Raw genomic sequence first — 25,849 nt, forward strand, 5'->3', positions numbered from 1 at the left:
ATTGCTACTTAGAAAACGGTTTTCCTATAAATCAATCATTTCAAATGGTTAGCCTCGTGTTCTTGAAAAAAAAAATGCTCAGTGCGAAATCAATATGAAGCTTTATACACTACAGTCGAGGAGCCTAGCTCAATAGAGATGTCTATACGAACAATCATCATCTAAGATCATTTTTATTCAGGATGAGAAAGTCGTCAGCAAAGAAACGAAAACGTATCTGATGCAGATCCGGATAACAATTATGAATCATTCATGCCTCTGACCACAAACTCGTACGGTTCACACTCCTTAAGCTTCTAAAAGTCGTAGCATAGTTACCTGGGTCCAGGGATACACACGGAGTAGCGGAAACCGTATTTGTTGAGAACATAGAGAAGTTCCGGTGCGCTGCGGTAGGCTCCCCACACGGAGAACATGGCCAGGAATACGTTCCACATGAAGAGTGGTAACCGGAGCTCGAATCTTGACCGCGTCTGCATATAGAGCTGTCCACCATAGATGACGATCATGTAAGCTCCGATGTAATAAAAACACATCATCCAGTTTTCCTTCATCCATCGCCGTTTTTCCAGAGTGTCGAAGTCCTCCTCGAACTTGAATACGTACGAGTAATTGGGCATTGTTACAGATTCCATGGTGGACGCCGGTTCGCTTGGTCAACTGCGACACACGGGGGATATCCTAGTACCGACCTGTTGCAAGATCAACGTCGCGGAGAATAAATTATCAGAGTAACCTTGGTCACTGTTTAGAGCAGCTCGGCACTAGTCCTTCCTCGCCGTGTGCCGCTGCTGACAACTGTAGCAGACGATGGCTAGCCGGGAACTCACCGCTGTTCACCACCGCTGCCAGACTTTTAAAGGACGCGCTGCCTTTATTGTACTTTACTCCATGAAATTTATTTGATTTTCATTTTTAGTCAGCATATATATTTTCTACTTGGATCTGTTTCAAGCATTTTACTAAGCTCAGCATCCCATACATTGACAATAAAGAACAGGTTCCAGTACTATTGATTTAGTGAATGGCGAGTAAGAACACATTCCCGAGGGTGGGGCGGGAAAGGCGACTGCCATAAGGCTATTATTATTTTCTCTTTATCCGTACATGTCCTACAGTAAAGATTTTGATGACAATAAATGTATTTCTATAATAAAGTGAGCGAAATTAAACCTACTCATCAAGCCTGTGAACCTTGTGATCACGCGATGTAAGGATGAAAGGTAGGCCAAGGTAAGCTTGTTGGAAACTCATCCATTTTTCATTCGTGCTGGAATATATATATATATATATATATATATATATATATATATATATATATATATATATATATATATATATATATGGCAGAACTTTTTTAGAATGTCATCCTTCAGCTTCCTATCCTCGTATTTATAAAAAGGTACCTAATACCATTCATTTTGATAACTATAACAAATTTAGAATAAACTTAGGATAAGAAATTAACTCATATTCTAAGGAAAATGTTGCTCTTGTCTCAGCATCACGTAAAGAGATTATTTTAGTTTATCCACGGAAATGATGACTTCCATCTCAAGGCCAACTGCAACCTGTTGTAGTTAGCAGGGAATCATAAAGAATGAACGTTTCACATGGGATACTACGCTAAGATTGACTTGGCCCATACTACCTCAAACTGTATTGATAATTATGAACAAAAACAATGAATAAACTTCATATGCAGTTACAAAAGGAATTCGTGCAAAATTTTAAAATTTTTGGCGTTAAGCCACTGAAAAAAAAAAAAATGGTTACAGTCTTTCACTTCGCCACACTTAATCTGGATCCACATTTCCGCTGGAACCAGCCAACCCCAGCTAAGAATTTACTACATATCATTACCCAGAGCGGAAACTGGTCCGCTCCCCATCACTAGGGCCATGCTACTGCCTCGGCAGCTGGCCTTCTTTCCACCATGAGGGAGGGCCATGGTAGTGGTTCAGAAGCTGACCAGCTTTTTACCACAAGGGCCTTAGTACTGGCCTAGTAGCTGACCTGCTCCACAAGCCAGTGTTGTGGTGGGAAGTGGGCCAGCCATGGTTCTAGTGCCATGACCCTGGTGGTGGGGAGCGGGCCAGCCACGGTTCTAGTGCCATGACCCTGGTGGTGGGAAGCGGGCCAGCCACGGATCTAGTGCCATGACTGGTGGTAGGGAGCGGGCTAGCCACCTTCAGCGAGACCTTACTTTGATTACGTTGTGCAGTTTGTTTTTCCTATAAAGGGGTCGAGTATGGTGGAATATGATCCACAAACACAAGTAAATGAGACGCAAAGTAAAGGTGATATCAATATAAAATATCCAGAAGAAACGACTTTCAACATCGGTTTTAAATTTAGATTTAGATTTGATAAGGATAGAGGAAACGTACGGGAACTCTTGTGTAAGATAAATGGCCAAATAATATAAAATCTATTGAAAGTTTCAAGTTCAAATTGGATGGCCATTTGAGAGAGAGAGTGGCGAGTGTGAAGAGGACCAACATGCAAACCAAAGTGCTCACTTCCCGCCCACAACACAAGTCACGACAGCAAACAATGGGTTCTAGATTTGATCAGGAAACAGGAAAGCATTGGTTTGGAGACATAGATACCACGCAGATAAAAAAGAAATAATATATATATATATATATATATATATATATATATATATAGGATAGGGGAGAAAGAATACTTCCCACGTATTCCCTGCGTGTCGTAGAAGGCGACTAAAAGGGGAGTGAGCGGGGGGGCTGGAAATCCTCCCCTCTTTTTTTTTTTGTTTTTTTAATTTTCCAAAAGAAGGAACAGAGAAGGGGGCCAGGTGAGGATATTCCCTCAGAGGCCCAGTCCTCTGTTCTTAACGCTACCTTGCTAACGCAGGAAATGGCGAATAGTTTGAAAAAAATTATATATATATATATATATATATATATATATATATATATATATATATATATTTGTTCAAGAAGGTTGCGGGTGGGAGAACACAAGTGTGGAACTCTCCGTAGTGCACACTTACGTTATCATTACGAACACGTTATCACAGAACACTGATTGAGTGAAATGTGTAAAGATCGTCCTTTTTGGATGAAATTTACAATTTCCGTTGATAACATTCATTTCTCAGCAAAACAATGCAGCTTATTCACATTGTGGATAATATTCATAAGTAGAATTCAAAATACATGTACTTTCCTGCGGGCAGAGGAACAGTATGATGCATGGAACCGGAAAGAAGGATGAAGAATTAATGAAAAATGCTCCAGGTTTGCGCCTTATCGATTCCTGCCATTTCTTATCCCGAACAGTTTTACCGTTATATATATATATATATATATATATATATATATATATATATATATATATATATATATATATATATCTGCCTCATCAGGTCATCAGGTGCAAAGAAACGATAAGTTTTTTAATCCCAAGACCACCACAAAAATTTCGTCTCTGCCATTCTCGACTACACTCTGGCGTGACCGTTAAACGGAAATGGGGTGTGGAGGGGTTGCCACTTGGTTAAGGAGGATTTGTGAGAGGGTTGGCCTAGGTAACAAGATGTGTTCGACTATTTTTCATATTCTATCGTTTCTTGATAATTCTTTAACTAATGATATGGCTGATAATAGGATTCGCTTTAACGTTACCTGGGGACAAATTAAAGTTTTTAGTATTAGTGATTAAAACAATGACGTTACGGGTAGGATAATCAGAGGAGGGGTACAATGTGACTGGATTGTTAAGGTCTACAGGATAATCGTTTTCATGACAGTGTTTAGCGATCGCATTTTTGTTGTCATCCCTGCGTACTGAATGACGGCGCCAATAGCACCTCTCAGTTAGTTTTACTGGTCTGGCCAATGTATACATCTTGACATGATTTGCATTCGACTGCGTAAACACTCCCAAATTTCAAATAATTTTGGCCTACTTGTAATTAAGGTCTTCCTGATTTTTTTTTTTTTTTTTTGTACTGGAATACAACAGAAAGCACTTTTTTTTTAGTACCTGCCTTACATTAGCTAAGTTAGGATAATAGGGCAACACTACACATTTAGATATGATCCTTTTCCATGAATAAATTACCCAGGATAGGACTAAGGGATTTCCCATGGCAAGGCCAAATTTCCGTTTATGAAAATTACCTTCATCGTCTTGGAAAACATTACTGGAAACAAAGCCCCATATGCAAGTTTTTATGGGTAGGGGTAAGGGAAGACAGGTAATTTCCTCCTAAGATATTTGCTGGTTTCATCAGTGGGGACTTCCGTGAAAAGGGAATTCACATCAAAACTAGCGAGTTTCATGTTTAGGCAAATTAATGTTCTTAGCCATGTTTACAAAATCCAAGCTATTAATAACATGCGATGAAATTTTTCTTCGAATGTTGCTGTTCAGCTAACAATTCGGATAATTTATAACCAAAAGAATTATCAGAGGAGATAATTGGTCTGAGTAGATATCCATCTCTGCGAGTTTAAGGAAGACCATATACTCTATGTAGGGATGAGAGGGATTAACCAGCCTTACTGACGAGGCATGGAGACCCGACCTTCATTTTAGAGTCGTTCACTCTCTCGGGTATGGAAACGCTCAAGGTGACTCAAGAAATCCATTTTTTTTTTTTTTTACTCTATTTCGCATCCACGGCATGTCACCTCCAGATGAACGATATTGCAAGTTAACTGTGGTCTGGCGCAGACCGCTCAATGACCTCTGCTTCCCTTCCTGTTTGGGCGACGTCCGTAATGGACGACAAAACGGAGGAGGAGGAGGAGGAAGAGGAAGCACCCTGGCCTACGTGGACCACAAGGGCCCATTGCTCACCCCTTACGGAACTCAGTTGCAGACGAAAGTGGGCGCAGACAGCCATCACCTACACAATGGGGTTGGCCCCCACACATGACCTGACCTGACCTTCAGCGAGGAAAACTGACGTCCATTAACTCAGTCCTCCATACATCTTCGATGGCAAAATTCTTTAGTACGAACGCTGTGATCTACAGGGCCAACGCTGTGATCTACAGGACCAACGCTGTGATCTACAGGACGAACAACGCTGTGATCTACAGGACCAACAACGCTGTGATCTACAGGACCAACGCTGATTCTCAGTTTCCAAGTTGACCCTCCGCACAAGGATTTTTCTCGAACAACAAAAACTGGAAATAATTTTCTTCCCTCGTTTCCTCTCTCTCTCTCTCTCTCTCTCTCTCTCTCTCTCTCTCTCTCTCTCTCTCTCTCTCTCTCTCTCTCTCTCGTTACAAGCCTTTCACCTAAGACCATCCTCCACAAACACTGGACCACCTCGTTAAATTTTTTTCCCTCATACTCTTCAGTTTTCATGTTATCTTCAATGTGCGCGATTATGATAAGCATTTCTCAGGTGTCTTATCGGCTACCTCTACATTGCCGCCTCCCAATACCAGCGGCACACGGAGTACCACAGACCCAGGAACCACGGGAAACACAGACCCGGGAACCATGAGAGCTACTCTACTGTTCGACTTTGAACCCCCCCCCCCCCCCCCCAGCAGGGCTCGGACCATCCAACCCTCCAGCAACCGGACCATCAGACCCCCGGCACCGGCAGCAACCGGACTATCAGGCACCGGCAGGACCTGGACTATCCGGCCCCCGGCACTGGCAACAACCGGACTATCCGGCCCCCGACACCAGCAGGACCTGGACTATCCGGCCCCCGGCACTGGCAACAACCGGACTATCCGGCCCCCGACACCAGCAGGACCTGGACTATCCGGCCCCCGGCACTGGCAGGACCTGGACTATCCGGCCCCCGGCACTGGCAGGACCTGGACTATCCGGCCCCCGGCACTGGCAGGACCTGGACTATCTGGCCCCCGGCACTGGCAGGACCTGGACTATCCGGCCCCCGGCACTGGCAACAACCGGACTATCCGGCCCCCATCACCGGCAGGACCTGGACTATCCGGCGCCCATCACCAGCAGGACCTGGACTATCCGGCCCCCGGCACTGGCAGACCTGGACTATCCGGCCCCCGGCACTGGCAGGACCTGGACTATCCGGCCCCCGGCACTGGCAGGACCTGGACTATTCGGCCCCCGGCACTGGCAGACCTGGACTATCTGGCCCCCGGCACCGGCAGGACCTGGACTATCCGGCCCCCGGCACTGGCAGGACCTGGACTATCTGGCCCCCGGCACTGGCAGGACCTGGACTATCTGGCCCCCGGCACCGGCAGGACCTGGACTATCTGGCCCCCGGCACTGGCAGGACCTGGACTATCTGGCCCCTGGCACCGGCAGGACCTGGACTATCCGGCCCCCGGCACTGGCAGCAACCGGACTATCCGGCCCCCGACACCGGCAGGATCTGGACTATCCGGTCTTCTGTGGGAAGTTGTGGGTTCAGGTGTGTAGCGCTTGTGGGGACGCTAACTCTAGCGGTGGTTGGCGCCGCTAACTATATTGATCTGTCCCGCAAAAGCTGCGGAGGGAAGGGTAGCGGTCCTCCTCCAGCTATATACGTGTGTCAGTAAAGATAATGTCAGCGTTGGGTGTCCGTAAGACGATCGACCATAACGACAGTGATGGTTGCCCCGGTCTGAGGTGACGCGCCTCAAGTCTAGGCTGGCTGGTCGAGGTCTCACCAGCTGACCCTTGTGGTCTTCCTCTGTGGCGCCACCGTACCAAGTGTGGTCGAGGTCTCACCAGCTGACCCTTGTGGTCTTTCTCTGTGGCGCCACCGTACCAAGTGTGGTCGAGGTCTCACCAGCTGACCCTTGTGGTCTTCCTCTGTGGCGCCACCGTACCAAGTGTGGCACACACAACTTCACGACATGTTATCATCAACTATTTATGTACGTCCTGTATTCAACTGACGTGTACTATACTAATGCCATCATTCATTTAACTTTTCGTATCACATTTATGTTACAGTCTGTACCACTTACTGTCCTGTATTATGTACTGGATATACCAATTATGCCCCATGGCCTGTCACCCACTGTCTGCTCTATACTGGCCTCCACCTCCCCACAGCCAGGTACCCCTCACACTCATGCTATCACTGAAGTGCTCTCGACTTGCATCTAGGCTCCTCCACTTCAGCCAGGAAGTGTAACGTGACCCCCGCTTCGGCCAGGAAGTGCCCCCCCCCATCATCACCCCAGCGACGGGGGAGGAGTGCCCCATCATCACCCCAGCGACGGGGTTTAAGTCTGGGAGTTCCTGTATCATTGACTCAGCCGTGGGGTCGACACAAGTGCCATAAATCAATTTCCACATTGCATGTACAGCGGAATTTGGGCTAAATGGAGGAGGTGGCGGGTGTGTGGGTCATGACTGTTGTATGTGCCAGGCTAACCCTAAGCCAGGCTAACCTCGAAGCCAGTCTAACCCGGGGTCTTCACAGGTCTAACCGAGCCAGCTAACCCTAGCCAGCTAACCTCAGCATCTAACCCGACGTCTAACCCGAGCGGTAACCCGACAGCAACCCGAGCCAGTCAATCCCAATCTACCCCGAGCCAGCTAACCCGAGCCGGCAACCGAGCCGGTCTAACCCCGAGCCAGGCTAACCTCGAGCCAGGCTAACCCCGAGCCAGGCTAACCCCGAGCCAGGCTAACCCCGAGCCAGGCTAACCCCGAGCCAGTCTAACCCCAAGCCAGTCTAACCCCGAGCCAGGATAACCCCGAGCCAGGATAACCCCAAGCCAGGCTAACCCCGAGCCAGGCTAACCCCGAGCCAGTCTAACCCCGAGCCAGTCTAACCCCGAGCCAGGATAACCCCGAGCCAGGCTAACCCCGAGCCAGGCTAACCCCGAGCCAGGCTAACCCCGAGCCAGTCTAACCCCAAGCCAGTCTAACCCCGAGCCAGGATAACCCCGAGCCAGGATAACCCCAAGCCAGGCTAACCCCGAGCCAGGCTAACCTCGAAGCCAGTCTAACCCCGAGCCAGGATAACCCCGAGCCAGGATAACCCCGAGCCAGGATAACCCCGAGCCAGTCTAACCCCGAGCCAGGATAACCCCGAGCCAGTCTAACCCCGAGCCAGTCTAACCCCAAGCCAGGCTAACCCCGAGCCAGGCTAAGCTCAGCACGCGATAAGGTCTTGTATTGATCGGAGCAGTGTTACCAGCTTCACACACCCTCCACAACTACCTCAAGATCCCTGTCTGCCTGACAATATCCATACCCCCAACCAGAAGACTAGAACCCCCGACACAACGTTTGTTAACCTAGAACATATGTAACATCGCCATCACCTCTGCCGTAAACCCATACTACCCCCCCAAGGGCTTAAGGCTGGAGCCAAAACAACCCATCTAAAGACGTAAAAATGTCCCAGTTGAGCCTTTACCACTGTCCATCTACGTCAGTAACCTATCCATTCTCTCGTCCACGACCGCCCCGGCCGGCCCTCAGCCCCAACATACTGATAAAAGCTGCCAACTCCATAGGAGAAACGTGACTGCCCGGAGATAAGCAACAAGACTGTCCCAAACTCGTGCTCAGGTTTACCCTGTACTGTGTTCCCCTGGGACTCCTCAACCCAGAAACCCCTACCATGCTTCCCATGTCAGCCAGCAGTCGTTTGTACCACTACCACACCCAGGATTCCTGCTTCCCCTCAGAAGTATGTAAATTATTCCTAGCCAAGAACCCAAGCACCTTTCTCCTCCTTCCTCGCCTTCTTTAAATCTCCCTTTCACGTACACAGTATCTGTCCAGCTCCACTGTAGGCTGCATCACTCCCGACTCTTTAAATTTTAGAGAGTATACAAGACAAGGAAGACACAATACTGAAGGCTTCCTTCCACTCGTCCTAAGTGACCTAGATAATGCGTCAAGAAGGTCAGGTAGAGAGGATGATCCGTCATAACCGAACTCCGAGGCGAGGTGATCAGTACAACATCATGCAGACGACCAATCATCAGGTCTGAGCCACTTTTTTGCATGGGTCACAAGTTACCCTCCCAAGTTTCAATTAAAGGAAGATCTACATATGAATGACTCAAGAAGTAATAGTTTTACGAAATAACTTTAAAACTGTGAGCCTTCAAAATAGATGTAACATAAAGAGTTACATAGAAACACAAATCACACAGAACCAAGATCCAAGGAAGGTGGTCTGACCTTAACGTTATCGTAAAAGACTCAGTCGCTTTAAAACCTGAAGAAGGAAAAGATTAAGCAAAGACTCTCTCTCCACTCCCTCCGGACACACGCCGTGCGTGAAACAGGTAGAGGAAATCTGCAGTACAAATATGCCTGAGGGAAATTCTTGTTGGAAATTCAGAAATCAGACGATGCACCTTTTCAAATTTTGTTATACAGAGACAGTAAACCATGAGCTCCAGCCTCGCCACGTTACCACAAACAAGACCATGGCGAGATCAGTGGTTGAGAAGGTGACATAATATACCACTACGTTATGAGGATTGGTTAAAGGACATGTTCAGTGCCGGAGAGTGACAGGCGATGATCAAACCTAATTTTGAACATGGTGTTTTTCTGAGCAACATGATCTGGGAGCTTATAACACGCTTAGATAATGTTGTTGGTAGAGAGATACTTTGTGCAGTCCACCTGTACTCTCTGACCTCAGGTTTTGGTCCATTTTCCCTCGTTGGTAACAATGGTGATAAAAGTTTTCTATGTCGACATTGTCGAATCATTTATATGTTTTAAAACCTTCTATTAACTTCCCTCGGAGCCGAATCTTGCTTACAGAGAACAATTAAAATCTCGCCATTTGTCCTCATATGGCTTGCTAAGGAAGGCATTACATAAGTTAGTCTTCGCTCCACTACTTCTAACTCAAAAATACCTTACTTGGGTTAAGGGCGACCCAGAGGATAGGGTCTAACTGCACTTGAGTGGCAACATTACATCCTTGTTCTTTGTATTCAATTTTTGCTAATAAATCCAAACATCTTATGTCCTTCCTTTGCAGCTTCGTCATAAGGGATGTACCTTTATCTTGTGACCAGTCAGTTCAAAATCGAATGTCAGCAACAGCCGACATTTATGAATGTTAAATGGCATTTGCCAGTTTCTAAACAATTCAGCTATTTTATCTAGATCCTCTTGTAATCTTACTTTTTTTCATTAAATTAATATGGCATTGCCGATCTTTGTATCAAATGAAAGGTTTGACAAGTTATTTACCCCTACATTAAATAATTCATAATTCGTTACAATCTGTTCATTATTACGTAACCAACCTTCTGTCCAGTTTCCTATGGAACCACTAATCCCCAAAACCCTGATCTTAAGCAAAACTTATATTAGGGAACTTTGTCGAATGCTTTTTGATAGTCTAGAAATATGATGTACATTGTTTTAATCTCGTGGGTATTGAATAATCTGACAAAATCCACGGAGGTTTGTATTACATGATCTGTGCCTCCTATGTGCTATTATTCACCAAACTGTGTTACTCAAAGTAAGGTATAAGAGCTCTAGTAACCGACTTCAGAAGTTTGCATGTAACTGACGCCAGGAGAACAGGACAGTAATCAAGTGCCAGGTATTTTACAGCTTACCTCCCTGACTACAGGGTTCACCCCTATCTGCCAGTCCTGCGGTACTATTCCATCCTGGTGGGATCCACTGAACATATATGTCAACGGTTTTATCTCAGGAGAAAGTATACTGACCACGTATTTCCTGTGGGTCGTAGAGGGCGATTAAGACGGTGGTGAGCAAGGGGCTGGAAATCCTTCCCCCTCTTTTATTTCTCTCCAAAATTGTGAAACAAGAGGAAAGAACCTAATGAGAATATTTATTCCCCTAAGGCTCACTCATCTGTTCTGTGCGCTTCCTTGCTCATGCGGGAAATAGCGAACAAGTATTGAAGAAAAAGGTTAACGGTTTGGTAGCTTCATGCTCGACGGATATAATTACTCGTGGTGGAGAGAAATGATCATGACCCTGGACACATTAATCTTAAACTTATATATCGAGTTAGTACTTCATCAACGGCGACGGTAAATTCTGGTATCGTATGTATGTTATTCCAGTGCAAGGCCGGGTCACAGTGTAAAGCTGGGTCGCAGTATTAGGCTGGGTCGCAGTATTAGGCTGGGTCGCAGTATTAGGCTGGGTCGCAGTGTAAGGCTGGGTCGCAGTATAAGGCCGGGTCGCAGTATAAGGCCGGGTCGCAGTGCAAGGTACAACCTAGACAGGGACATTCTAAACAGGACGGCCTTGCCTGGGACAACAACCTGGTCATAGATATTCTAGAGAGGGACAGCTTAGCTTGGAATAACCTGGAAAAGGACAGACTGTGCAAGATGCCCTTCGCCAGGAGGACGTCAGCAGCGGTGGTGACGAGGGAGGGTTGGCCGGCTACGGTGACGCCCTACAGATAAGGTGGCAAGCCAATGTGTCGCCAGATAAGATGTATGATGCAAGCGCTCCCGCTTATCACCTGGTACTCAGGTGGAGAGCTTTATGGCACGCCTTCCGTTTCCCCGCACGCCCTCTATGTCCCCACACGTCCCTTATGTCTTCGCACGCCCACTAAATTCTTGCACGCCCTCTACCTCCCCACATGCACTCCTCTCTATCACTTTTTTTTTATAACACCTTTTTCTTACCCTTTCATTACCTACTCCATCAAACCACCTCAAACCACATAGTGTCCTCAATCATTTCGTTTCCAGCACACTCGCCCTCCTCCGTACAGTCTTACCTATGGCACATGCCTCGCAGCCATTTCAAAATGTTGTGACTACTACACTTCCCAGTATACCCGTTTTTTGTTCCCTTCCCCCCAGATATCGATTTCTCTTTCCACACATTTTTCATCGCTCCCAGAACCTATGACTCACTTCCGCTTCCATGGTTCCATTCACTGACATGACCACTCCCAGATATCCACAACACTTCACCTTCTCTAATTATCCTCCATTCACACTCGCACCCCACAACATGTCCCTCAACCCACCTAAACCTAATAACCTTGTTTATATTCACATTTACTCTTAACTTCCTCCTTTCACACATCCTCCTAAACTCAGTTACTAACTTATGCACTTTCACATTTAAATCTGCCGCCAGCGAGGTATCATCAACAATCAACAACTGACTCACTTTCCAGCCCTCCCCTCTCATCCCCCACAGATTGCAAGCTCGCCCCTCTCTCCAAGACTCACGCATTTACCTTCCTCAACACCCCATCCGTAAACAAATTAAATAACCATGGCGACATCATACACCACTGCTCTCTTCTTACTCGTACACTTACCTTACACCCCTGATAAAAACTTTTCACTACTTCTAGCAACTTTCCTCCAACACCGTATATTCTTAAGACCTTCCACGAGGCATCTTTATCAACCTTATCTTATACTTTCTCCAGATTCATAAATATCACTTACAAATCCATCAGTTTCTCTAAGCATTTCTCACATACATCCTTCAACGCAAACGCCTGATCAACACATCCTCTACAACTTTTGAGACCGCACTGCTCCTCCCCAATCTGATGCTCTGTACATGCCTCCATTCTCTCAATCACTACCCTACCATACATGTTAACAGATACACTCAGCAAATTTATACATCTGTAATTTGAACACTCCCCTTCATCCCCCCCCCCCCTTGCCTTTATACAGTGGCACTATACATGCATTCCACCAGTCCTCAGGCACCTCACCATGATACATACATACACTGAAAACCCAAACTAACCAATCAACTACACAGTCACCCCCTTTCTTAATTCAACAGCAGTACCATCCACCCCAAACGCCTTTTTAAGGCTTTCACCACGTCCTTCCTCTTCCCCAGACCACCCTGGTCAACACACAGTAGTGGTGAGCCATATGCCACCCCAAGCCAACATACAGTAGGGGTGGGCCACCTGCCAACCCTGGCCAACATACAGCAGTGGTGGAGTTGTGAGCCTCAGTGTATGGTAGAGCTACCATACATCCACCTTCCTGCAACACACCACTTAAAGCATATTTTCCTTGAGCTCCCCCTTCCCCTCTCTCCTTACCATCTACCCACACCACCAACTTTCTCTGGACTTTCACAAGAATTTTTTCCTTCAGGTGGATCTATCTTTGGTGCTGATGGCCCAGGCCACAATGATTTACTATACCACCGCCACATCATAACATGATGCATTATATCATCACCACCAGGTACCACGATACACTATACTATAATCACCAGATACCACGATATACTATACCATTATCACCAGATACCATGATGCACTATACCATCACCAGGTACAATGATCCTCGAAATAAATCTTTACCAATTGCATTACAGACGCGTAGAATAAACTTCCTGAACATATTCAGAGTAACAAAGGTTCAAAATTAGGCTTCATCATAATCTGTCACCCTCCGGTACTGAGTGATTATTTCAACCAATCAGTATAAGGTAGTGGTAAATTGTGGCATCGTTCCAACCACTGATGTCGCATATTCCAAGATGCTGTACTTATCAACACCGATTAACCCGTGTCGCCTACCTTTAAGGAACAAAAAGGGATTCAAAAGGCTTTCGATAAGGTTCCGCATTAAAGACAGATTAAGTCACATGGCAATGATTTCGGTTGTACTAAAGCGGGTAGGAAATTGGTTAACAAATCCTACGAGATGAGATCAAACGACTAGAATCTATTTAGCTTAGAAAGGAGAAAGTTAAGAGGTGATCTAATACAAGTATTGAAAAAGATCATAGGCTTTAATAATCTTGAACAAGCAAGTTATCCATGACTTGATTCGTGATTTAATTCGCAGTAATGGATAAAAACTCGTGGGCAAACGATCAGCCTCGAATAAGGCAAGTACTTCAACAGGAATGTTAACCTATGGAACAATCTGCTAAGTACAGTGGTTGAAAGCTGTACTATAGAGCGATCAATAGGCTTGATAAATACTTCGTACCCCAAGCACACACACCCGACCTGTGCCAGTGGTGGTACACCAGAGAATGGGTAGTCATTGTCAAGAGCATGTGCCAAACTTGGTCTTGAATGTATATACACACATTATGGTTATAACCTGACTGTCTTATGAGAACTATACCTCAATCTTGCATTCGTATTACTTTATTCATCAGCCAATGACCGCAAGTTTCCTTCTTTTTGAACGTATAACTATATGCATTTCAGTGTTTCCTAAATTCATTTACATAGGTGTGAAAGTTAGCTCAGCATATGCATTACATCGAGGAAACTTTTCACAAGAATATCAAATGTTTCGTTATTGTAAAGAATCTGAGACAGGACAAACCTAAGACATCGACTCTTATAAAACGGAAATAAGTGAATCATTAAAGAGCAAAGTTGCAGGTAAATAAATTTTGTAAAAGAGTAATACTCATAAAATCCATAATCATGTCAATAAATGAATATATTCAAAATGGTATCAACATCAAATCAATGCATTAAGATTTCCTGCAAGTGTGTAGCGTGAAGTAAATATCAATACTGAAGTGGCTAGGCTACCGTCGCATACCTTACATTTTTCATAATAAACATACTTTCGCTGAACCAGCTCTACCTGCAGAGCAAGTGGGTTGTAAAGGCCCACGAACCTCCCTCCCTCCCTCACTCACTCCTCGCTCTGTTTACATTACGCTTTCTTTATTTGCGGTTGACTAGTTGCAAGGACTTTCCGATGAGATTACCAGTGTGCAAGATGTAGTGTTTCCACATTATGAATTTAGATACGAACTACTGCAAAACTGTATAAGCCTGAGTGATATCTATTCAGTACACATGCTCGGTATAACAGTCACCTGGAAGTATCCATTCTCACACACGAACCAAAATTAATTGGAGACAGTAAGAACAATCTTAGTAATAACCGGCTAGGAATACCATAAAGTAAAACAAATATTAACAGAAGAAACATCGTAACTATCCGATTTAAACAAAGGGAGAATTGTATTGTATTGGGTACATATGGCAGATGGCGGTAACAGGTTAGTATATGCCAGGTAGTGACAATACGGTAATATAAGCAAGATGTTGGCAATGCTGTAATATAAACCAGATATTGGCAATACGTTAAAGTAAGCCAGATAGTGGCAATACTGTAGTATATGCCAGTTTGTTGCAATGCGGTAATATAAGCCAGATAGTGGCAATACGATAATATATGCCTGATAGTGGCATTACGGTAATAGAAGCCAGATAGTGGCAATACAATAATATATGCCCGATAGTGGCATTACAGTAATATAAGCCTGACTGTGGCAGTATGGTAGTATATACCAGTTTGTGGCAATACGGCAATTCAATCACTCGCAGTGTGTCATAACGCAAGAAGTGCAGCCTACTGTAGTTAAAACTAGGCATGCTTCCCTGATTATGCGCAGTCAGGTTCCACCTGCCGGCTATGGAGGATGTGAGGTCTAACTGGCTCTTGGACGAGACAAGAGCAGCTTATCAAGCAACTAGTATAAAAGAGGACATCCCGTCAAATATCAACTGTCCAGTTTGCATAAATAACACTCTGCCGTGGGCTGTATCCGATATCATGATCTGTTTATAGTTCAAATGAAACACGAGAAGTTTCCAAGTGTACTTTTGTGTAATAATCACATCATGGGATACACAAGAGAGAAATATAAGTCAATTGATATACAACGAAGAGACGTAGCAAGGACGCCATTTGGTAAACATGCGATTGTCCAAGACAGAGAACGAGTGTATCAAACTATTATGTGGACAAGGTGAATTTTTATAAACTTTATCAACAATAAAGTTATTCAATTCATATAGACCATAACTAATATTAAGATTATAATTCTTTGTGCATTTAATAATAGAAGATTCAATGATGTTTCTCGTGGTACTGAGCTGGCATTACTCCAGTCAATACAATGATCACAGTTTTTAACGTGATTAAACAAGGCATTTAATTCTTGTCCCTTTCTAATACTATATTTATGTTGCTTAAGTCTAACAAAGATCCTCACCAATCTGCCCAACATAAAACTTATCACAATTTCTACATGGCTCTTTATAGATGCACCCAGGAGAATTTTCCGGCGAGTTCCTGATTGAGATATTCTTTATAGCATTATCCATGCTGAAGGCAACATTTACCTTAAAGGATTTAAGCAACATGGGAAGTAAAGTAAAATTCTTATTAAAAGGGAGAACTAAAAGATTCTTGGTGTCAATGAGAGATTTGGGCTCAACTCTGTATAATGATTTCTTTGCTAACTAAAGGGATTAATCAGTGAAAGGTCTACGGTGCTTTAACTTAGATCCAATAGAATATATCTTTCCAAACTCATCATCAATATACTGTGGACTGCAAATACGTAATGCCCTAAGGAACACAGATTGAAATGATGATAGTTAAAATCTAACTGTCATGTTGAGATGAGTAATAATGGATGTATGAGCATACATTGGTAGGTTTTCTGTATATGCTAAACTTAAACTTGTTTCCTTGCCTATGGATCATCCAATCTAAAAATGGTAACATACCATCATTTTCATTTTCTACAGAAAGTCTGTCTTGGACAATCGCATGTTTACCAAATGACGTCCTAGCTACGTCTCTTCGTTGTATATCAACTGATTTATATTTCTCACTTGTGTCTCTGCTGATGATGTGATTATTACACGAAAGTGCACTTGGGAACACATCGTGTTTCATTTTTCCAAGTGGACTCATAGGAATATTCTTGATCACGCGCAAAATTGTGATCCTTTCCAATATATATATATATATATATATATATATATATATATATATATATATATACATATATACATATATATATATATATATATATATATATATATATATATATATACTCGTATTCTTTCTAGGTTACGACCGTCAGGCTAATTTGTAAACCCAGGCTTGGAACATTTAATGAGACAAACAATTCTTCATAAACAACGTCTACCAGCATATACGTGAATCACATGTCTAACTTACGGTTTTCCAGAGATGCAGACTGTGAAGCCGATGCCGTAGTTGTACAAGAGGTGGATCATCTCCGGCGCAGTGCGCAGCGCCCCCAGCGTGCTGAACAACCCAAGGAAGACATTCCACGTGGTCAACACACCGCGTAGCTCGAATTTTGGGCGTCGCTGCATATAATGTTGACCAGCGTAGATAAAGAAAACGTACAAGCTGGTCCAGATGATGCTGTGCCACCAGTTGACCCTCATCCAACCTGTGTAGTCCTTCACTTCAAACTCTTCTTCAAAACTGAAGGTAAAGCCGTACGTATAGTTGGTAGCTGTAATATAATGCCCATTCTCTTGGCGCGGAGGCAGAGTCAGGTCGTAGATGACAGTTTCGTTATTCTGCGTCAAGGTGAAGATGGTCGTATCGCCCCATCGGAATCTATGTAGAGGTTCCATGACCATGCACAAAGCAGCCGAGCTTATATCACTGGTATACGTACATCTATCTTTGTGGTACAGTATTATGTCGCCACACGTCTAATACGGGTGATGACGCTTCCACTCCTCACTAACAGACGAATAAACCAATTTCTTTTTTTTTTTTTCCGGGAGCTCCAATTATTGATGGTGTTCACGCCCCCGCACAAGTTGCTTGAGTCTGGCTGGCTGGTGTGGGGAGAGCTGTGCCGGGACTTAGTGCTCTCCAGCACCACGACTGGCCGAGGAGTGAGTCACTAATACAAGCTCCGGTAACGTGTGCCTGAACTCACAACGCTGGAACGAATGTGGTAGAAGTAGGTCATATAGCTCCGGCTGTACGCGACCCACCATTGGACAACGGGTTGTGCGCGCGCAGGTTGGGTATTGGTCAGAGGTTTGACCAGGTCTTTACACCGGATATAAGGGGTGGGAGTAGCAATTTGCCGATCGTTAAATACCGAACTTGGAAACCGTCTGGCACAGTGGGATAACTCGCAGGTGCCAGCGTTCCTTATCTTTAGTTATACTCGTGCGTTAAGTGCTTTTTTTTCTTCAGTAATTCGTATTACAGATGAGGAATATTATTACGAAGTGAAAGCAAGTCGTTTGCCCCACTAGAGTATGAAAGCACAAGTCAGCGGACCTAGAGTTGTGTACAAAAGTGAAACCGATCTTAGCGCTTTCCACGTAACCAAATACGCTAAAACAATACTTGACAGCGGCATAGCTTCACAGCATTGGTCAGTCTCACAGAAAACTGTGAATACGTTTTTCAAAACGAGGTCACATTTGTAAATTACAGATTAAAACGAACGTTGTAAACTGTAGAAATGGCTGGTTCGTGCTCCCGCTGGAGGTTTAACAACATATGGTGAACGAAGTCTCGGACAACATAACCTATTCTTCCACTCGGGCGTACGAACAGACACTCAAGCAATTTCTATCTATGCGGTGAATACAGTAGGTACTTAGCCCATCATCCTTTACTGACCCATCCTGTACAATGCTTGTATCTGTAGTGTCACTCCATGACACCCACACTCATGTCAGGCGTCGACAGTAACAAGTTGCCGCGGTAATCATCCCATGAAGCACCTAACCTGGTCTCCCCTTTCGATTCTAGCAAACCGTCCTCGCCCTTCATGACCGAAGTTCCGCCTTTTCCTGATTGCACTGATCAGCTCCTCATACAAAACTGCCTTCATGACCTGACCTCCCTACCTATTGTATACAACACAAACTCTGGTAACTGATGGTTTGTGTGAAACTCTGGGAAGAGTATTCGAGAGATTAATCAACAAAAGACTAACATCGTGCCTGGAGGACACAAACACTCATCACAAGACAGCTTGGCTTCAGACTATACCACTCGAACACTAGACCCCCGTAACTTGATGAAGAATTAGATACACATTAGTAATAAAAAGACTACAAAACTGCTTTAAGCATCAGAGACACGGAACATGCTTACGAAACCGTGTGGCACGGAGGCCTGAGCTACCAAATCTGAATTCGTTTTAATCCCCTACGACCAATACAAAACTCTGCAGCAGCAAGATGATGCAGATCGGATGCCACAACCACAACAAACTAACTGTTGGCATGCCTTAGGGCGGGCTACCTGCTCCAATCCTGTAAATCATTTATACTAGTGTCATGCCCGATCCAGTGCTTCGTTACTCCCTGATGCTAATCTACGCCGACGATATGACACATTGGTACGGGGCATGGAATATCAACTTCTGTTCCGCAGAGCCCAAGCAGAGACTGACCACATCTTCCAGTAAAACTTAAGAGGCTTATACAGGCTAACCCAGAAATTACTTACTTCTAGTCCCACAGAGGATCCAGAAGACCTTACTTTCCTGATTACCTTCATTCCCGTTCGCAAAGTCCTACCCAAATCCTAGTCAGCACCTGACCAGCATGTAGCCCAATGCTTATAATGTTTTGCCCACGTTACATGTAGCTTAGTATTTAAAAATGTTTTGCCCACGCTACAGCATGTAGCCTATTACTGAAGGTTAATCAAATTAATCATAAGCTGTGTGTGAGCATAAGTCGAGGGGACAGTGACATAATAAGACAAGCCTGGAGGAAGGTCAAGGGGTAACTTGATGCACATCATCCGGTAAAAGAATCCTACTCTCGTTTCCTCGTTGGCCGATGTAAACAATTAAACGGAGTCGCCTGATAGAAACATACTCACGAGTGAACGGATTTGTTCTTGACCCTACCTACCACTGCTGGACCTACCCAACCACTGCTGGATCTACCCACCATTGCTGGACCGACCCAACCACTGCCGGATCTACCTACCACTGCTGGACCTACCCAACCACTGCCGGATCTACCCACCACTGCCGGACATACCCACCACTGCCGGACATACCCACCACTGCTGGACCGACCCACCACTGCCGGATCCATCCATCACTGACAGACCCAGCCACCATTACTGAACCAACACGTCACTATCAGACCCACCCTCCATTACCAGACCCACCCATCACTATCAGACAAACCCACTACGACTGGACTCCACCCACAACTGTCAGACAAACCCGCCCGTTCCAGACCCATCCGCCACCACTGCACCCGCCGTATTTAACCGGACGTTAGCCATCACTACCGGTAACAACCACTGATACACCACTGCAGATAAAAGAAAAATCCAATCAGCAACTACTGAAAGAGACAAGTCCATTCAGTAACTCCTGCAAGTAACAAGTCCAATAGCGACTACCGCAGGTAACAAGTCCAGTCAACAACTACTGCAAATAACGTCTGGTCAGCAACTACTGAATATAACAAGTCAAACGGACAGCTACAGCAAGTAGCAAGTCCAGTCGGCAACTACTGCAAGTAACAAGTCCAGTCACAACTACTGCAAGTAACAGGTCCAGCGGAAACTACTCTACGCAATACGTCTGGTACAGTGGGCAACTACTGTAACAAGCCAATTGCAGTTAGCAACCACTAAGTAGCATGTGGGCAACTACTGCAAGTAACAAGCCTCGCCATAACTCTCACTCGAAGTAGCATGTGGGCAACTACTGCAAGTAACTAGCCTAGCACATAACTTTCACTCCGGATACCGACTATTCGCCTGTGTCAACAATGCCATTCATCTGGTTTTGTAATTTTGCATGCATGGTTCACAGTTCACAAAGCAACCGTTGCCTATTCCCCCCCGAAAAAAAAAAAAAAGTTCCCTAGAAAGTGGGTAAAGAGGAAGGAAACGAAGCGAGACAGGTTCCGGTAACTATTGTAACGGTGGACCCAAGTCTCTCAACCTTATCTCTTGTATTGTTTTCGTGTTGACATTATGAAAGTCTGAGAGGGAAAACGACACTTTCCATGAAGCCTATCTAGGTGAATGATATCTATTCATATTCTTAATCGAAGTCGCCAGTTGCTATGAAGGTTTCTTTTACTATATTCAGCGTTTCCACCCTCCACTTACTACTTTCTGATTACCTCGTGACTAAACAGGCCCAAACGTGCATCTCGCTCATCGCTTACACTTTACTGGGAGTGTGTGCGGCACGTCCTAACACTGCCTGAGATGACTTCGTTCATCCCTTGACTTGTGGGTGTCGTCAGCGACCTATCCAAGTTGTGTGTGTGTGTTAAGTAATCTCCTCCCGCCCCCTCCGGCTATACCTAATAATGATGACTAACATATTTTCAAAATCATTTCAACCCTATTCTAGTCTCGCGACAGGTATGAGAAGTGTATATTTATGTCTACTTAACTGTTTCAGACATTTGCACTAGTGAACAACGGTATAAACATGAACGTTCACCTTCCAAAAACGCGATTTTTTTTTTTTTAATCTTCATCGCTACGCATATCAGCTCGTTTCGTGGTCGAACAAAACGCTGGTGATGATAGCTATCACCTGTTTTATCAAATCTCAGATATGTGTTTATTAAAGAATGATCACCAGGCTCATAATATTATTAACTTACTTCTCTACATCTGTAATAATTTCTCTGAAATATGTCTAACAATAGTCTTAGCCAACTCGCTGTTCCCTCCTTAGTGACCAAATCCTGCATGGTACGGTTACCATGTCTAGCCTCCAGCCCTGAGCGTGACAAGTTAGCTTTTATCACAAGACATGTATGGAGAGTCCACTTACACACCAGTAACCTGAGGCCAAGACATTTCACGCTTTACCAAAGGATAGACGCAAACTATGCTATAATCAGTAGACAAAGTTTTGCTAAGCAAAATGAGACAGTAACCACCTATTGTGTTCTAATCACTTAACGGAGAATTGTTATCTCGAAGAAATAGATGAGGTCTCCGCGAACTCCATCCCCCCCCCCCCCTTATAATGCAGTTAAATAATGCTATTCTGCCGTGGAACTTGTGTATGGGAATGCTAGGGAGACAGTCAAACCAGACAAGATTAACCCATCATGCCAAGAGTTCCACCTCCAAGGATAAGCCTCATTATTCAAACAACAACATGTCCATGGCACGCCTTTAAGACTCTGTACATGTAACTTTGACGTCATGTGTGTTATATCTTCCGGCTATCACTCTTTTATAACCTCATGCTCTTCCCTTAATACAACTTTAATAACGTTTTTAGACCATATGAATTATCCGTCGAGGCAAGCTTTCATCCTTAAGCTGATGTCATTTACTCAGCTTAGAAAGTACGTCATATGAATGGTTGAAATCCTCTGACAAATGGTGAAAGGTGTTGAAATCCTTACATATTCCGGTCTTGATTATCACTATCAGATCACCAGCCATCCTACCCATATTATACACCGTGACAACCACCATAACAACACTCTGTACTGTCTCTATTAAGGCCAGAACCTTTGCTCTTTACGTGTATATTACGTAAACAACAGGCTCATGGCCACAGCACTGCAGGCGTATAGGCCTTACACGTCTTTATTATCTCAATGTTTCGAACATTCCGAGATTCATCCACGGGAGTTCTGATAAAATTCTTTGATATCAAATTACAAATAAAATATTGCACGAAAATATCAAAATCTGAGTCGTATAAATTAATATATTGAAAAACACGTGCAGCTAACGTGGAGCAGAATCTTCAGGAGAGACTCACGAGGAGAGTTTGAAATATTGACACATGAAACGTCCAGGAAGTCTTGCATTATTAATACTATGGTTTATATAAACACTATGCAAGTAGCATGATTAGCACCTGAGAATAACTCCACGTTAAATCACACCAGCAAACAACACACTACACAGAGGAAACTTTATATGCAGGGGGGTCCCGGGTTCTATCCTTGCTGTTGGAGGTTTGTATGTTCTATCAAGGTGCGCGTTCATATGCACTCTGTTCGTGTATGTATGTATGTATATATATATATATATATATATATATATATATATATATATATATATATATATATATATATATAATGAGCAGTATGGCACAGGCAAAACATGTCCCAGTCAAGGTCATCTCGGGTGATAAAAAAGTTAGAAATAAATCCCGGTTCTGCAGGAGTATGCAGACCTGACAATTAAAGGAAGAAAGGATATATAAAGACAAATGAAGAAAGACAATTCCACACATCAACTGTTCGAGGGAAGGAGGCGGCATTATAACAGACAATCCTCAACTGGCGCTCTCCATACAGAAACTGGGAAGCTGCAGCGAAAACACACAGTCCAAACCTTAAGGGTGAGGTTATACACGCCGACAGCTCACGAGAGCAAAGACCAACATAATACTGTATGAGAGAGAGAGAGAGAGAGAGAGAGAGAGAGAGAGAGAGAGAGAGAGAGAGAGACAGAGAGAGAGAGAGCAGCAGCACAGTAGCAACAACATCGTGACGCACGGAGAGAAGGGTGAAGAGGTGGCGAGGCTTTCGATCCCACTCTCATCAACAGAGAGGTGGAGGATAAGTCACTCCAGATGTGTGAACATTATTCCATACTCTGGCAAATAATGCGAAACATTATTAAGGTACCCATACAACACCTCTAGCTTTTGGAAGGAAACTTTAGGCAGTTAATCATGTGGGGTTTCTAAGACAATGGAAGGTGTGCTTATGCTCCTTAAGTTTATGGCATTACAGGGTTGAATTATGGTGTCCTGAACTTAAACAGAAGTGTTAGAAAGTGATAAAAGGAGAAAATGCGTTTTAGTACTATCAAATTTTACAAGGTTTACTGCTTCCCACCTCCGAGATGCAGTGCAGGCCCGAACTAGAGGAAATATGATCAGCACGAAAGAGAACGAGTATTAAAGACGAGTGGAGGAAACGCGAGTGGAAGTATGTAAGGTGGAAGCATCAGCACAAGAGTGAACAGGACAAGACGAAAAAGAGAGATCATTTACTGAGAGAAGAAAGAGAGTAGGCGACAAGGTAGAGTCCTGAGGAACTCCGTCATCAGTAAGGTGGTGAGGGAAGTCGCTCCATCGACGACGACTGTGACGGATGGGCTAAGACGACGTTCGAGAATAGAGAATCCGCGAGACCAAAGGAAAGGAGCTTGGACAGCAGAATTGTTTCATCTTTACCTGCTAACCTATGTGCTTATTCATGAACTGCTTATGATATTCAGAAGTGGGAGTGACAGGACTATTCTTCTGTCTGTCTGTTCAAAGGCGATTGTGGTGACGGACGGCGGGTCATTTTTATACTCTTTCCAGGCGGTCTCCCTGTGTGGCAGTGAGGGAGATGGACCAGATGAGCTTAGGAAGGATGAAGACGGAATATACATTTTCATGCTCATACGTTGGGACGCCAAGTTTCCATCCAGTTTAACCCATACTGACAATAAGAAGCTTAAAACCCCTGACTAACCGAAGGGAACCGTGATGTCAGGGGGCAGGTTGATATCTGTACTCAGCTTTATGTACATGATCACACAGTCTTGGTGTGGTTGATGGTGACATCGTCGGCAGCGGTCCACTCCTGAACGTTGATGATGATGTCCTGAAGGGCACAGAAGTCAGAGGAGTTGTTATTGATAATGATGCCAAGGTGGTGTCGTGTACATACTCCCAGTGGTGGGTTGTGTCACTCAGGGAGCCACTGAAAAGGATGAGGAAGCAGAGCGGCACCATCTTAGTGCACTGTGGGACAACGCAAGGAAAGTGAGGAGTGTTGCAGTGGGAGGTAACAGGACAGCAGGATGTCATCCGGCCAGGAAGTCCCTATCCACGAGACCAGATACCCGCACAACCCAAAGCGCGCGCGCGCGCGTGTGTGTATGCACTTTCGAAGGTCTGCTTAGCCAGTGGTGGTGCCAGGTGTACACCGGTGTGGCCTGAAGGCAGCCCAGCCAGTGTAGTGGCAGTAGGTGAGCACCAGTGTGGCCTGAGGGCAGCCCAGCCAGTGTGGTGGCAGTAGGTGTGCACCAGTGTGGCCTGAAGGCAGCCCAGCCAATTGTGATGTACAATAGCGTGGCACCACTAGCCATGTTTATCTGCCTCATGCCTCTTATCTCGTTAAATCCGTTGTCATGGCTTACATTGTGTTCTGACGTTACATCTGGCTAGTGTTTTTATTTCTGTTTTGACGCCGAGTTGATAAGCGAATACGACTGTATCTGATTATGGTCATGTAGTAATTGTTAAAACATTATACATACAAGATTATGTATACAATCGACAAATATCCTGGTTTGTCTCGTATGGTAAAACACAAATACTCACTTGATATAGATATTTTTGGTTGTATTATGAATATATACTGTATTTAGCTGTGATTTCGAGATTAATCGCATTAAAGTGGCAACGATCCTGGCATTTCGACACGTGAACAACACGTAAGAATAATGACTTCATTCGGAACTCAAACGAGTTATAATTATGATCTACTATAATCAATATGAGTTATATCTATGTTGTAGTAAATGAAAACGATTGATAATTATTTTCTAGTATAATCAAAATAATAAACGGTAAAACCCTCATATATATATATATATATATATATATATATATATATATATATATATATATATATATATATATATATATATGGACATTACCAGAAACTTCAAGCCTCCGACCTTGAAGGTTCCTCAATATTCAAGCGCTCTTGCAAAGCTTAGTCATGCTGAAATGTTCCACTTTCTTTTATAACCAAGTCAACAACGGTGAGGGAAGGTTCGGTTATGCTTATTAAGCAAGAGTAACGGCACCTTCTAGTGAAGGCCGGTGCCAGTTATCCTCACACACGCCTGCACTAATCAATAAGATGTGGATGGACAGAAGGACATCAGGGTTCCTACCGGCTTTAACCTGGTTATGACGGAAGGAAGAGTAAAGGAGGGAGTATATGGAGAGTAAAGGAAGGAGAGGCCGTATGTGCAGTAACTGATGTATTATTAGGTCAAACACTGGCGTCGTAGGAACAAACAATATTTACACCTCCCTTGCTTTACGTCACTACCTGTTTGTAATTTCCTCAATAATACTATATTTTTTTCTTTCACGTTCTAGGTTTATGGGT

General features: G+C 44.2%; 1 protein-coding gene across 2 annotated transcripts in view; it reads right to left on the minus strand.

Annotated features, from left to right (window-relative positions):
* Positions 1-17,682, minus strand: part of LOC139759600 (very long chain fatty acid elongase 6-like) — a 37,368-nt gene extending 19,686 nt beyond the window's left edge. The window contains exon 1 of one of the 2 annotated variants that reach the window (XM_071681908.1): positions 16,923-17,682. In XM_071681908.1, the coding sequence (XP_071538009.1) occupies positions 16,923-17,359 (437 nt within the window). In that variant the 5' untranslated portion in view covers positions 17,360-17,682. Of the gene's footprint in view, positions 1-318; positions 842-16,922 lie in introns of those variants that run through there. The other variant, XM_071681909.1, reaches the window with a different exon arrangement.
* Positions 17,683-25,849: the final 8,167 nt, after the last annotated feature.

The sequence above is a fragment of the Panulirus ornatus genome, chromosome 33 (assembly GCF_036320965.1).
Source record: "Panulirus ornatus isolate Po-2019 chromosome 33, ASM3632096v1, whole genome shotgun sequence".
Lineage (NCBI taxonomy): Eukaryota > Metazoa > Arthropoda > Malacostraca > Decapoda > Palinuridae > Panulirus > Panulirus ornatus.